General features: G+C 40.6%; 2 protein-coding genes across 5 annotated transcripts in view; both read left to right on the forward strand.

Annotated features, from left to right (window-relative positions):
• The window catches only part of NLRP14 (NLR family pyrin domain containing 14), a 43,548-nt gene extending 42,106 nt beyond the window's left edge, over positions 1-1,442 (forward strand). For all 4 annotated transcript variants that reach the window (XM_025266572.3, XM_025266574.3, XM_044929456.2 and 1 more), the window contains 2 exons: positions 240-410; positions 1,106-1,442. In XM_025266572.3, the coding sequence (XP_025122357.2) occupies positions 240-410; positions 1,106-1,241 (307 nt within the window). In that variant the 3' untranslated portion in view covers positions 1,242-1,442. The remainder of the gene's footprint in view (positions 1-239; positions 411-1,105) is intronic.
• Positions 1,443-14,043: 12,601 nt separating this feature from the next.
• Positions 14,044-16,003, forward strand: RBMXL2 (RBMX like 2). The gene has a single exon (XM_025266578.3). The coding sequence runs from the start codon at positions 14,562-14,564 to the stop codon at positions 15,747-15,749; it is 1,188 nt and encodes a 395-aa protein (XP_025122363.1). The 5' UTR covers positions 14,044-14,561; the 3' UTR covers positions 15,750-16,003.
• Positions 16,004-16,280: the final 277 nt, after the last annotated feature.

A 16,280-nucleotide genomic window follows, 5' to 3' on the forward strand; every position in this document is an offset into this window, starting at 1 on the left:
CCACATTTTATTTATTCCTGGACCATAATTATGAACCTGTAATTCATGATTAAGGAAGGGATATATTCAACCCCGAAATATCTAGAAATAATGAATATTATATACCTTGATTTTACCCTATTTGTGCTCATTTTTTGGGCTTCTGGAGTTACCCTATACTCCCAGATCACAGATCGCTTGTGTGCATGCTCTCTATCATGAGATAAAGTTCATTTATCTTTAGTCTCTCTTCCCTGCAGGTTGGAACACTGTGGTTTGACTTCTCTCTGTTGTAAGGATCTCTCTTCTACTCTTAGCAGCAACCAAAGCCTGATAAAAATAAGCCTGACACTGAATACCTTAGAGCGTGAAGGAATTATGAAGTTAAGTGAAGTCTTGAGGTCTACTGAATGTAAACTACAGGTTCTAGGGTAAGTCTTCATTGGCTTCTCAGGGGAGAAGTTTCCTGGAACGAGGCATTTGGGGAGCCATTCATTAATGGCAAGCCTCAGCATCAACCTGATTGTGAATCCTTGGGTATTTTGCAGGCCCTTATTTGTTTTCCTCACATAGAAGAGTGAATTTCAAGAGGTGCAATGTAGCGTAGCAGTTAAGAGCCGAGAGCTCTAGAGCCAGACTATCTGAGTTTGAACTCTGGCCCTGCCACTTACTAGATATTTGAACTTGTACTAGTCCCCAGATTCTCTGTGTTTTGGTTTCCTTTATCTGTAAAATTGATGAAATGACAGTATTTACTCATAGGGTTACTGTGAGCATGGATCACCTGAGTCCATACAGGCGGTGTTTAGAACAGTGACTAGCACATAATAAACAGTGTATGTGTTGGCTGTTTTCATAATCATGAATAGAGCTATTTTGCTTGAATAGGAAAAGTCTCTTGACGGATCCTTTAAAAATCTTAATCTATTTTCCCTTTATCTTTTGTACTCTATTTTCCTTCAACTGCTATGTCTCTCTCTTTTTCCTTACCTGCTGCCCAGCCATGTTAATATTCTCTAACAGGTTTTTTCTTTCCCTGAAATAAATTCTCCAGAGAAAGTAAAGGGCTATGGGAAAATTGAGAGGTGTTTTTGTGGCAAGAAGAGGTGTTCCCTTGTCTTCTCAGGTTGTGCAAAGAGGCACTTGATGAGGAAGCACAGAAGCTGCTGGAAGCTGTGGCGAGTAGCAATCTACGCCTAGCTGTTAAGCAGGACTGTAATGATCATGAGGAAGAAGATGGTTCCTGGTGGCGGTGTTTCTGATTTGAAGAACCTGATGTCCTTCAACGAAGTAAAATTAAGGCCTCAGAGTGACAAGGGGTGGGAGGCTCTTAACTTTAGGTACTCCATGCCCAGACATATAGCATGTGATGTCTGTCAGATATGGGTTAGTCACTGCTCTGTAAAATGTCTGTTCTACTTCACATGGGAGTTAAGAGGCTATAATAAAATGGAAAACATAAAGCTCTGTGGAAAATATAACATGGTTTGAGTTGAATACAAAGTTTAAGGATTCAGATGTAAGAAGCCTGGAAATCTGGAAATGAGACTGAAGAATGGGCCAGGGAAGATTATGTTAAAACCTCTTGTTTTCCTTCCTCTCCGTTCCTGCTGCTGTGGCTCTCTTCACAGCCTCACCATCTGTGGCACATTTTATTGACTGCTCCGCTGTGTGTTCTTGGGACCATTCGGGGCAAAACCACTTGGTGTTTTCTTAAAATGCAGATTTCTGAGGTCCATACCAGATTTATTGAATTAAATTACTGGGTGAGGTTCCCAGACACTGGCATGTTTAATAACTTCCCAGGCAATTCTTTGGTACATTACTCTTTAAAAATCACAAGTCTCAATAGAAATGGGAGTTGCCTTTTCACTGTGATGATAAATGAAGATATAAAGATTATTGGAGTTTCTAGAGCTAAAAACAGATTCCTTCCTTTTGCAGAAACATGGTATACTAAAGTTTTCAGTGGCAGAATGTCGTGTCATGCAATTTATTGCCAAATAACAAACCATCCAAAAACACAGTGGATTAAAACAATAACCACTTTGTTATATCTCATGACTGGATGAATTAGAATCCAGAAAGGGCTCAGTTAAGCACTTCTTATGCTCCACATGACATCACCTGGAGTCTTGTGGTGATATTTAGTTGACAGTCATATTGCTCTGCTCTATAAGACTGAAGAGGACTTCTGTCACATGCCTGGTGCCTTGCAGAGGATGGCTGGCTGGCAGGCTGGGTTAGGCTGGGCCCCTCTTCCCTCCAGTCTTAGGGCCTTTTAGCAGGGATGGAGTAATGAATGGAGGTTCAGGCTTTGATGAAGTCAAGGGGAAGTTGCCAGTTCTCTTAAAAGGTAGACCCAGAACTGGCATAAAGCCAATTCTCTCTTACTCCATTGATCTAAACAGTCCAAGCCAGTCTAGATTCAAGGGCAGTCACTGGTTGATGGGAATGGTGTTAGAGAATTTGTGGCTTTCTGTAGTCTACCACAAACTCTTATCCATTTTCTCCCTGTCTGTCTCTTTGCTGGTATAATAGCTCCCAAGTCAGCATAGCAGGGCTGGAGACAAGAGTGAACCATGGCAGGTAGAAGGGGGCAGATGGCAATCGGGTGAGAATTTACAAGTAATGTTCCTGGAGCTGATACATGAACACAGAACAGTGTTAACAGGTGACATTTGGCAGAGATGATACCTAGAGAAGGGTCAGTATGAGGTTAACTCCCAGTGATAGAGTTGTCCTGGCTAGATAAACATAGAAAATAAAGCATACATCAAAGAAGTGGCATTCCTTTCATAGGGCAGCCCTGAGCTGCAGTGAGCAGCATCTTATCCTTCATAAACAACAGGATTTGTTGTTTATGAAGGATATAAATGTGCCATTTTATTCCATTCAATAAAATGTGCCACAGATGGTAAGGCTGTGAAGAGAGCCATGGTAGCAGGAATGGAGAGAAAGGAAAATAAGGGGCTTTAACATAATTTTCCCTGGCTCATTCTCCAGGGCCAAATAAAGCTCCAACCAAGGACTAATAAATGCTGCTGCTTTTTTTTTTTTTTTTTTTGGTTGCACTGTGCAACCTGTGAGATCTTAGTTCTCTGACCAGGGATTGAACCCTGGCCCATGGCAGTGAAAGTGCCCAGTTCTAACCACTGGACCACCAGGGAATTCCCGAAAACTGCTTATGATCAAGGTGATGTCTACCAAACTTTCAGATAAAGGAAACTTCTTTTGTCTTTTAACTAAATTTCAGAGCATTACAGAGGAAGAAAACTTTCCCATTTCATTTTATAAAGTTAGAAAAACTTTGATAATAGAACTTACAAAGATAACACTAAAGAGAAATTTATAATTATTTGTCACTTATGAATATATACTCAAAGACAAAATATATTTGAAAATTATTTCTAACAATTAAAATATACCATGGCTACTGTGATTTGTAACAGAAGTACGAGAGGACAAGTGTAGAAGTAATTTTATAATTTATGACATTAGTTGACTGATGGAGAAAGACCAAATAATCATCTTAATATATATTGAAAGGAATTTAATAAAATTTAGTCTTTTTGGTTGGAGAAGGCAATGGCACCCCACTGGTACTCTTGCCTGGAAAATCCATGAATGGAGGAGCCTGGTAGGCTGCAGTCCATGGGGTCGCTAAGAGTTAGACATGACTGAGTGACTTCACTTTCACTTTTCACTTTCATGCATTGGAGAAGGAAATGGCAACCCATTCCAGTGTTCTTGCCTGGAGAATCCCAGGGACGGGGGAGCCTGGTGGGCTGCCATCTATGGGGTTGCGCAGAGTTGGACACGACTGAAGAGACTTAGCAGCAGCAGCAGTCTTTTTGGTCAGGTACTTCCGTAACATAAAGACTGTTTACACTGCAGATGGTGATTGCAGCCATGAAATTAAAAGACGCTTACTCCTTGGAAGGAAAGTTATGACCAACCTAGATAGCATATTCAAAAGCAGAGGCATTACTTTGCCAAACAAGGTCCGTCTAGTCAAGGCTATGGTTTTTCCAGTAGTCATGTATGGATGTGATTGGACTGTGAAGAAAGCTGAGTGCCGAAGAATTGATGCTTTTGAACTGTGGTGTTGGAGAAGACTCTTGAGAGTCCCTTGGACTGCAAGGAGATCCAACCAGTCCATTCTAAAGGAGATCAGTCCTGGGTGTTCTTTGGAAGGACTGATGCTAAAGCTGAAACTCCAATATTGTGGCCACCTCATGCGAAGAGTTGACTCATTGGAAAAGACTCTGATGCTGGGAGGGATTGGGGGCAGGAGGAGAAGGGAACGACAGAGGATGAGAGGGCTCGGTGGCATCACCAACTCGATGGATGTGAGTTTGAGTGAATTCCGGAAGTTGGTGATGGACAGGGAGGCCTGGCGTGCTGCGATTCATGGGGTCGCAAAGAGTCAGACACAACTGAGTGACTGAACTGAACAGTATATAGAAGCAATGCCATTTATATTTTGCACATGTGCCTGGTATCATTGCTATCAGGTAACCCATGAGCCAGGATAAGGATGAGGCAAGTAAGGCACTTATTCTTCTGACTGTGTAAGTTCCAGGTCAAACACCATCTTTATTTAAATTTTAAATATTGGTTATCATGGATTTTTTGCACTAATTTTTATTTTTAAAAACATTTCACTAAAATATTATTTATCTTCATTCCTGAGGGGCTTTTTGGCATCTCCTTAAATTTTGTGCATCAGGAAAACCACTTCCCTCATTCTAAATAGAGCTCTATGTTAGGAATGGTTTGCAGTTTTAAATAGTATAGTTAAGGAGTCAAATACGATAGCGAAAGGATCAAATAGGGCAGTCAAAACAAATGTTATATTTGATTCTTTACATTTTGTCTGTTTTCTTTTTATAGATTTGTATTGTAAATTCTTATTTTATTTCTATTATCTTTGAATTTGCTTTGTTAGTATGCTAACTTAAGTTAGATTCTTACTGATTTCCAACCTTCTCTTTTATTATAAGCATTAACAGTATACATTTCCTTCTATTTGTATTTTAATTGATTTCCCATCATTGACCATGGAATCTTTACTGAAGTAGAGTTGATTTACAACATTATATAAGTTTCAAGTGTACAACATAGTAATTCACCATTTTTAAAGTTAATATATTCATAGCTATTATAAAGTATTGTCTATATTCCCTGTGTTGTACAGTATATCCTTGTAGCTTATTTTATACATAGTAGTTTTTATCTCTTAATCCCCTGCCCCTATATTGCCCCTCCCTCTTTTCTCTCCCTACTGGTAACCACTAGTTTGTTCTCTGTGTCTGTGAGTCTGTTTCTTTTTTGTTATATTCACTAGTTTTATTTTCTAGATTTCATATATAAGTGATATCATATAATATTTATCTTTCTCTGACTTCTTTACTAAGCATAATACCCTTTAAGTCCATCCAGAGTATGAACTATTTTCATTAGCATTCATATCCAAATATTTTTATTTACACGAATTTATTTTTCTGTAACCCACATGTCACTTATAAATTTTCAAACTTAGGCATTTTTAAAGCTACCTTTTTGTTATTGCTTTTAACCTAATAGAGTTCAGATAATGTGTTCTATGTGAAAACATTTTTTGAAATTAGTTGAGATATAATTCAAGGCCTAGTATATAATCAATTTTCTACATGAGCTTGAAAAGAGTATGTTTTCCCATGACTGTGTATGTATGTATATATACCCCTTAAATCAAGGTTTTTAATTATTCAGTTCAAATCATCTTGTACTAATTTTTGCTGCTCAAACTATAAATTATTGAGAACATTTTCTTTAACTCTTTTAATGGAAAATTTTTCTTTTTTTCTTAGAATTCTTTAAAAATTTCCTTTAGATATTTTGAGGCTATGGCAATGGGTACATGTAGTAGAGATATGTCATAGGCAGCTTTGAGCTCACATGCTTTCAGCTTAGCAACCAAGGAGAAAAGATTTCATTTCCCTGCTTTAGTTTTAAATGTCTTCCAAAGACTCTTAATTGGTTCATTGAGAATCCAGTGATGTAGTAAAATAATTTTCAAGGATTTTAAATCATGGCTCTTATACAAATGCAAAATGAACCCTTATCAAAGAATATTATCAATTCATTAGTAAGAGAACCAGTAAGATACTGGTTAACAAAGCATTTGAAGAAGGATTTATATATCCATCATGAAAAACATTAAAAAGATTTTTAATTTTTATATTGGATTATAGTTGATTTATAATGTGTTAGTTTCAGATGAACAGTAATGTGATTCAGTTATACATATGTCTATTCTTTTCAGATTCTTTTCTCATATAGGTTATTACAGAGTATTGAATAGTTTCCTTCAGTAGGTTCTTGTTGATTACCTATTTTATATATAGTAGTGTGTATATGTTAATCCCAACCTCTCACTAAACAACTGTAATTTCTTCCCAATACCTTGAATGCTCCCAGTTTTTCACCACTGGTCCTTTGTGTACTTCATCCTCTCTGCCTACTCTGGTCTTCACTCTTCACTGTAGTTTAAATATCACTTCTTCCTGCAGGCTGAACCCTATCTTAACTATCACCATCCTCTTCCCTTTTCCTAACACTGCATCATGTTTCTTTCCTACCACTAAGACAAAGATTTCCTTATTATTATTATTTTCCTCTATCTAACCCCAGTGTAAGTAAGTAAGGGTGGGAACCATGATTCTTTGGTTCATTATTAATATTGCTAGCCTACAGCACTGTGTCTTTAATATGGTGGGTTCTCAATAAATGAATGTAAGCAAAAATACCCTATTCCTTCCCAGCTTCCCAGCAACTCAGTGAAGTAGGTGATCTTGTTGGCAGGGGTATATCTGCTAACACCCATTGGGAGCGCACTACCCGGGGGCTTCTGGAATCGTGGCCTTCACATCCGGGCGGGAGCGCCTAGATTCTATTCCTGAGACCAGCGCCCTGCGTTTCCAGTTGGCTTTTGAGAATGGTTACTCTCAGTGAGGCGAATCTGCCTGCAAGTCCTCTGAGAAAACCAGGAAGGAAGGCAGCGTCAGGACAGTGGTTCCGGGGCACTTACGGATCCTGCGCAGTGGGAGGGTAAGAAACAGCTCAGAGGAAAAGCGTTGTGCTGCGCTGCTTGCGGACCTAGCTTTCACAGGGTCCTGGCCAGGCTCCCAGGGAGCGCAGGGTTTGTCAGGTCCAGGAACTCAGCGGCTGCCAGCCTTCGTCGCTAACTCTGGTGCTGTCAGAACTATGCGCGGGGCGGGGCGCCTGGTAGGGGGATGCCTGGAAGCGACCCCAGCTCTGGTCTTCATACCAGAGAAAGCAGAACCCTGGACAGCGCTTTGAGGCAGAGACCTCTTGCATTACCCCTTTTAGTTCCCAGATCTTTTGTCTGCTTGGTCAGTTTCACCACTCATAATAAATCCTGAGGTCCCTGTCTGTGAAGCCGTTTTCCTAAAGAAATGAAATCCTCCAAAGTGGACACTTGTTATCATTCACTGAAATAATATAAATGTAGATTAAAGGGAACATTAAAAGACAACCCCCCTCCAAATATTCACAATCCCCCTGGTTCTATAATTCATTAGTATGACTGACAGAACTAAGGGAAGTGCTATACTTAGGATTCCAGTGTATTATAAATGATACAAGTGAACAGCCAGATGAAGAGGTATAAAGAGCAAGTTCGAGGGAGGGGGGTGGTAGTGAATGCACAGAAATTCCATGCCCCGTCCAAGTGCATGATCCCAGCACATCCATGTGTTCACCAACCCAAAAGTTCCCTGAACCCTTTTTAGGGTTTCTAGATGGGGTTGGAAATGGCAACCCACTCCAGTGTTCTTGCCTGGAGAATCCCAGGGACGGGGGAGCCTGGTGGGCTTCCGTCTATGGGGTCGCACAGAGTCGGATACGACTGAAGCGACTTAGCAGCAGCAGCAGATGGGGTTTCACTACATAGGAAGGACTGACTAAACCATATAGTCATACTAGCATTCTCCTCCACCCCAGATCCACCAGGCAGGCGGGGAAGGGGAGACTCTAGTCAGGATACTCCCTTAGCCCTGGTTATGTTGAGTGTGAGCACACACTCATGAAGGTGTATAAACTGGCTCTTCATGCCTGTATCTACCCCTCAGACAATAATGCTTTAATTCCCCATTGCAATTCTCTATCAAACTATTACTCCGAGCAGGATCTCTCTGTCAATCTCTTTTCATTATGGGTTGTTAAGTATGTACCTTGGTCTGAAGCAATGTCACTCTGTGATCCAAAGTGGTGTAATATTTGCTGTTACTGTTCTTTTATAGTACTCTGAGCATTCGCATCTACCACTGAGTAAACAAAGTCTGTGTCAGAATCAGGATCTATTCTCATCAAGACCCATTAGATACCAGCATCTGACTCACTTGCCACTATGTTCATGGTCTTTTCCCCTTTGAGGTATCTGCAACATATCCATCCGCAGGCTCTATTTTGTTGGCAAACAAAGCAGTTCTTAGTGGCATTTTGTGCTTCAGAGGTGCAAGAGGAATATGTCTAGACTGGGTCCATCTCTATATTGCTGTAGTCCCTCAATGTCCATTCATTTCATGCACAGGTGTCATCCTCAAGCAAGCACACCAGGGTATCCACTGGTCAGTTCCAACCACCTTGTGAATCTGCAAGTTGGTTCTTTCTATGAGCATCACCATATCTACTATAACGCATCCCTTGAAGTCTCAGTAATTTCAATACAGCCCTGCCTTATACAGGCATCTCTTTAATAGGCCAACTTTCCATTCACTTAAGACCAGGCCATTACCTAGGAGTCAGCTCAAACATAGGGACTTTCTATCACTGTTCATTTCTTCAGTCATTGCTAGGAAAATAGCATATAATTGAGCTCACCAAACTGGTTTTTTTTTTTTTTTTTCCATTATTACATTGGACTCCTACTCAAAAGGAGGAGCAAGAAGTCCTATTGAACTGATTGGTTTTTACCTTCTATAAACACAGTGATAACCTTCCAAACAGGATGCTATCCATTCACCTTGGAACTGCCATCCATAAACCAAGCAACTCTTTGTTGATCAGCTGAAAAACTTTACAGGGCACTGTTCATAGAATACATTCTGACAGCTCCTCATGCATTTTCAAAGTCAGTCCTGGGATAGAGTCCACCTGCTTGTGAATCCACTGAGTAGCTCTCTGCATTTCCCCAACAGTGTATACCTATACAAACATTTCCATTTTATTATGGAACTCTTCTAGGCACTATCTTCCCCCTCGCATGCTTCTCTGACCTTACCCAAGACATCACTGATACTTCAGGCTTTAAAGACTATTATTTATTTACAGATTTTTTAGTTGTGGTTAAATACATGTAACATGATGCTTACCATCTTAATCATTTTTAAATATACAGTTCAGTAGTGTTTTAAGTATATTCATATTGTTCTGCAACAAACCTCTAGATATGTTTCTCAGGCAGAACTGAAATTCTATACCAGTTAAACAATAGCTCCTTATTTCTCATTCCCTCCAGCCTCTGGCAACCACTTCTCCACTTTGTTTCTACGAACTTGACCATTCTAGGATAACTTTTATAAGTGGAATCATCATACAGTATTTTTCTTTTTTGTGACTGGCTTATTTTTCTTAGCATAATGTCCTCCAGGTTCATGCATATTGTAGCAGGTGTCTTCATTTTCTTCTAAGTCTGAATAATATTACACTGCACATATATACTACATTTTGTTTATCCATCTATCAATGGACACTTGAGTTGTTTCCACCATTTGGCACTGTGAATAATGTTGTTATGAACATGGGTATAAAATATCTGAGATTCTGCTTTCATTCTTTTTTATGCATACCTCAAATTAGATTGCTGGATCATATGGTAATTTTATTTTTAATATTTTGAAAAGACACCACACTGTTTCCCATAGTGGGCTGCACCATTTTACATTCCCACCACTAGTGCACAAGTGTTCAAATTTTTCCACATCCTCCCCAATATTTATTTATTTATTTATTTTTTGATAGTAACCATACTAATGCATGCAAGGTGGTAAGATTATTTTATGTCCTTCAGTCATAAGGACAATTTCAATTAATGTCTAAGAACACGCTAGTAACTGCCCCTCAAATGGAAATTTTCTAGTCCAAAGTCCCAGGAGTCATTACTGTGGGGTGTTCACAGGCTTTTGCTATAAGCCGCAGTTTACACTCCACATCAGTCTATGGTACAGATAACTCACTTATACCAGCACACAAGGTTTTATTCTATACTGTCTGGGCAATCTTAAAAGCATTTTTTAACTGAAGTATAGTTAATTTACAGTGCTGTTTTAGTGTAAGGTGTACAGCAAGGTGATAAACACATAATATATTCTTTTTCAGATTCTTTCCCATTATAAATTAGTACAAGATACTGAATATGGTTCCCTGACTGTACAGTAGGTCCTTGTTATCTATCTACAGTATTTTATATATAGTAGTATGTATATATCAATCCCAAATTCCAAATGTATCCCTACTCCTTCCCTTTTGATAACCATATATTTATTTTCTATGTAAATAAGTTCACCTGTATAATTTTTTAGATTTCACATAGATAGCATGATATTTGTATTTCTCTGATTGACTTCACTTAGTATTCTAATCCCTAGGTTCATTCATGTTGTTGCAAATGGCATTTCATTCTTTTTATGGCAGAGTAGTATTCCATTATATATATATATATATATTCATCTGCTGATGGACATTTAGACTGCCTCCATGTCTTGGCTATTGTAAATAGTGCTGCTGTGAATATCAGGGTCCATGTATCTTTTTGAATTAGAGTTTTCTCTGGATATATGCCCAGGAGTGGGATGGCTGGATCATATGGTAAATCTGTTTTTAGTTTAATAAGGAATCTCTGTACTGTTCTCTGTAGTGGCTGCACCAACTTATATTCCCACCAACAGGGTAGGAGGGTTACCTTTTCTTCACACCCTCTCCAGCATTTATTATTTGTAGAATTTTTGAAGATGGCTATTTTTCTGAGGTGAGGTGGGACCTCATGATAATTTTTATTTGCATTTCTCTAATAATTAGTGATGTTGAACATCTTTTCATGTGCCTGTTGGACATCTGTATTTCTTCTTTGGAGAAATGTCTTTTTAGGTCTTCTGTATACATGTGTGTGTGTATGTATAGCTATTAAGCTGTATGAATTATCTGTATATTTTGGTAAGTATTCTCTTATTGTCACATCACTTGGGCTCAGGCAATCTTGTTTGCTCCCGTTTAGCATATCTGACTGATACTTCTTGAAGGGCAATTTACAGTACTAGGTAGGGGAAACATTCCTCAGTCAGATGTAATTTCCACCCACATAATCCATTCAGATAAAAGAGACAGAGAGACCCAATCACTTGATGTAAAGCCTGTTTAAAAATTCCATTTCTCATCCAAACCTCCTCTTAAATTCTATCAACCCTGCATTTCTATATTCTCTCAATCTAATTGCAGCTCCAGTTATGGATCACCAGTGGGTTTTGATACTTGACAAGGAGCCTGAGGCTGTCTAGTGAAGGAGTCCCAGACAGACCCTTGGGACCACTGACGTTTTAAAATGTCCAAAGGACCTAGGTAGTTTGTATGAAGGTGATAGCAGTGCATAAATAGTTAAGTGAATGGTTCTGGATGTATTGTGCGATCAGGGACTGATTATATGTGGAAAGGGCATTGTGAGAATGGGAGAAAAATAGGAATCACTCCCCAGCAAGCCCCTATGTCAGTCAACAGAAAAATGGAAAAAAGCAAATCAGTATAGTCATACAGTGACTAAAAAAATCTAACAAAAGTACAGACAACTACTGGTGTGAGCAATACATGGATGAATCTCAAAAATATACTGAGTGCCATAAGCCAGACACAGATGAGTTCATTCTATTTTTATTCCCTTTATGTAAAGTCTAAAAATAATCAAAACTAAATTATCATTGATATATCAGGAAACTGGTTATCTCTGAGAGGAACGTATTGTTTTGAAAGGCAGGAGGGAACCATTAGGGGTGAACAACCATTATGGAGACAAATATATTATAAATCTTGATATACGTCATCCATGTTTACATGGATGTACACATATATAAAATTAATCAAGCATTAAATTTAATATTTTATAAGTAAACTTGTAAATTTTGTGTTTATAAGTTAGAACTCAAAAACATTAAATGTAATCATTCTTAGAATAGAAATAGAAGACATAACTTCTTTCATATTATTAGAAAAAAGAAAGGAATGAATGAAATCGTGATAACAAGAGAGGGCAAGAAGGATGGAACAAAGAGGCAAGAAAGAAGTGGTTAAGAGACAACACACAATAAGCTGGCAGAAAAAAAAATTTTGAAAAATATTGAGCTAATTAAGTATCAGACAAAACAAATTAAGATAAAAGATATGAATAATGAGGATCATTACATAATGAAGTCATTCACCAGAAACACATAGCAATTCTCAATCTTCATGTATTCAAGAATTATAATAATAATATTTATTTAAAGTTAAATAAAAATATTTAACTTTAAATTACATGAGGCAAAGTAGACACAAACATAAAGAAAAATTAACAAATCCACAATTATGGGATTTTAAAACAATTCTCAGTGATTGACAACGCTATCAAATAAAAAGTAAATTAGAATAGGAAAAACTTGAACATCACTACACAAGGAAAGAACTGGACCTTAATATTTAGAGAATATACTTTCCTCTCAAGCATATTAGACACACACAGGCACTCATGCAAGTTTCAGCCAACACCAATGTATGGATATCATATAGAACATGTTAAAAATAACACCAAAAATATCCATATGTTTGTAAATTTTAAAAACATTCTTTATAATTCATGAGTCAAGAAATAAAGAAAATGAGAAAATGCTTTAGGAACTGAACAACAATGAAAATACCATGTATCACAGCTCAAGGCATGCTGCTAACTAACTAGTAGTAGAGAATAAAATTTAAACTTAGATACAACAATTAGAAGAAACTTTTTTTTTAAACTCTTAATGCACTAAGTACCTTATCTAAAAATCCAGAATGAAAATAATACAGATCGCAAATCCAGAGACTATGGAAAGAAGGTGAAAAAGACAACAGCAGCAAATAAAATCAAAAGAGGATGAATAAATAAAAAGGCTAGTTCTTTCAAAAGATAAACTTCTGGCAAGAGAGATCACATAAAAGAGAGAAAGCAAAACAGGACATGGCTATTGAAAAAATAAATTTTCAAGATGAACAAAAATGTTAACTTTAGAAAAAAGTATATCTTACAAAAACTAAGTCAAGAAGAAATTTTAAAAAATCTAACTAGACTGAAAATCTAAGAGAAATTTGGGCAAAAATCTCCTCAGCTAGGTATGGGAGAGAAAATTATTGGCTAAGACCCTTTATGCTTAGAAATGTAAAATTTCTAAGTACGAACGAACAAAATTCGTTAGTATATTTAAAAATGAATACCTCCCAAACAGGTAAGTTTACTTCAGAAATATATTAATAGTGAATATACTAAAATTATATATTAATATTAAATAAAAAATTGTTACTGTAAACTGATGTGATGCATTTAAACTTTCACTTCCATTCATGCATGCTAAAAAAAAAAAATCACAAAACCTTAGAAGAGCCCGTATTAAAATCAGAAACATCATAAAAATGCCTTTCACTACCCTTTTCAAGATTAAATGCTATTGCAGTAAATGTAGCATTATTCCCACACACAGTCAAAATAGTAAAAAATAAAAAAGTGGTTTTAGACCATTTACTCTCAGGTAAAGAGTTCACAAATTTACTCTTCACACTTCCTTCCATTCAGAGGATATCATAAGGAACAAATTTGAATTGTGTAATTCGTTTGAATGAACCCAGAATGTTTTGTTTTCCTGAGGTGTACCTCTTCTCTCAAGATTAAGAGGTGAAGCCTTTAGTGTTCTATGCTTGCTTAGGTACTATTTTGACAGGTGTCTACGTGCTTTCACATTTGTCTTTACTTTGTCCCTGAGGTGACTTTCTGTTCAATACTTATCTGAAAGGACAGTTGCAATACTACGCAACTACGAGTCCTTTGAAGGCTGAAAAACGGAAGAAAATGGAGAAGGGAAAGATGGTGCATCCAAAGAATGACTCCCTCTCATTCGTATTCTACCAGGGAACCTTCCACTTACCAAGTTCTCTCTTCCCCCTTGGCAATGCAAAATATCTTATTCTTAATACATGTACGAAATTCAAGCATAGATTAATCAGCCGAAGTTTAACGACTGAAAACGTTTCAAAACCGTCAATCTTCCTCGACGGGGAACTACGGCCCCGGCACTACCAACCAATCACAACCAGCAAGAGCCGAGAAGGCTGAGGGAACCAGATCAGAGAGGCACAAACCGGAGCGTTCCGCCTGCGCAGCGGGGGGCGAGACTGCGGTTCCGGGGTTTCGCGACGACGCGGCGCCCGACCAGTAGGAGCCGCCCTCGACCAGCGGGCTCAGAAGGCACGACGACTGCTCGCCTTCGCCACACCGCCGCTGACCGACCACCCGACCGGCAGACATGGTGGAAGCGGATCGCCCGGGGAAGCTCTTCATTGGAGGACTCAACCTCGAAACTGACGAGAAATCCCTCGAGGCTGCGTTTGGCAAGTATGGCCGCATTTCCGAGGTGCTGTTGATGAAAGATCGAGAAACCAACAAGTCCAGGGGCTTCGCGTTCATCACCTTCGAAAGTCCGGCAGACGCCAAGGCCGCCGTGAGAGACATGAACGGCAAGTCCCTGGATGGTAAGGCCATCAAAGTGGCCCAGGCCACCAAACCGGCTTTCGAGAGCGGCCGGCGGGGCCCACCTCTGTCCCGCAGCCGGGGCCGCTCGAGGGGCCTGCGCGGGGCCCGCGGCGGCGGTCCGCGGCGCCCCCCGTCCCGCGGAGGGCCTGCGGATGATGGCGGCTACGCGAGCGATTTCGACCTGCGGCCCTCCCGGGCCCCGCTACCCATGAAGCGCGGGCCGCCACCACCGCGGAGGGCCGGCCCGCCCCCCAAGAGGCCCGCGCCGTCGGGCCCGGCTCGCAGCGGCGGCGGCGGTGGAATGCGCGGGCGGGCTCCGGCCGCGCCAGGGCGAGACGGCTATGAGGTCCCGCCGCGCCGAGAGCCGCCGCCTCCGCGCCGGGATCCCTACCTGGGTTCCCGGGAGGGGGGCTACTCTCCCCGAGACGGCTACTCCAGCCGCGACTACTCGAGCGCCCGCGACGCCCGGGATTTTGCTCCCTCGCCCAGAGAGTATACCTACCGCGACTACGGCCACTCCAGCGCCCGGGATGAGTGTCCATCGAGAGGCTACGGCGACCGAGACGGCTACGGGGGGCGCGACCGCGACTACGCGGATCACCCGAGCGGAGGCTCCTACCGAGATCCCTTCGAGAGCTACGGGGACCCGCGCAGCGCCGTCCCCGCGCGTGGGCCCCCGCCATCTTACAGTGGCGGCGGCGGCCGCTATGAGGAGTACCGCGGCTGCTCGCCCGACGCCTATGGCGGCGGCCGCGACGGTTATGCTGGGGGCCGGAGCGAGCGCTACTCGGGGGGCCGCGACCGGGTAGGCAGAGCGGATCGCGGGCCTCCGCAGTCCGTGGAGAGGGGGTGTCCGCCTCCGCGCGAGTCTTACAGCCGGTCGGGCCGCAAGGTCCCCCGAGGCGGAGGCCGCCTGGGGAGCCGCTCGGAGAGAGGAGGAGGAGGCCGGAGCAGATACTAAGACCAGCAGACCTTGGGACCAAAACCATGTTTCAAAGAAGTTCCAGAGAAGAAGAGCCTGTTCTGTGGTAACTACCCAAGGACTAGTGCAAGGAAGAATTGTTTTTCACTTTTTAAGAGTTTCCTGTTAACTTCTCCATGATTATTCTTGTGTGTGTGCATTTGAGGAAAAGTTTAAACTCGTTTTGATTTCGTTCTGGAATTGTTAACGTTTCTTTCAACAAGCTCATTTAAAAGCATACGATTTGAACCTGCTTACTAGTCGTCTTATGTTTCCAAGTAGAAATTCTCCTAAAGGCTTTCTTCCTTCTAAATTTTCCTGATAAATGAGGCCGAAAGTTCTCAGATCTTTTACAAAGATCTTCTCACCTAAGAATGAAAATTGGACCATGCTTTACATTTAATCCAACTGGATTGGAGCGTGGGGGTGGGGGTGGAGTTGAGTGGGAGGGATTGGTGTGTGCTACTCCTGAGATTTCAAGGTGTCTTTCAAACTAAATCTCAGTGTTACCTGTATTAAAAAGCAAACAAC

This window comes from Bubalus bubalis, chromosome 16 (assembly GCF_019923935.1).
Source record: "Bubalus bubalis isolate 160015118507 breed Murrah chromosome 16, NDDB_SH_1, whole genome shotgun sequence".
NCBI classification, from domain to species: Eukaryota; Metazoa; Chordata; class Mammalia; order Artiodactyla; family Bovidae; genus Bubalus; species Bubalus bubalis.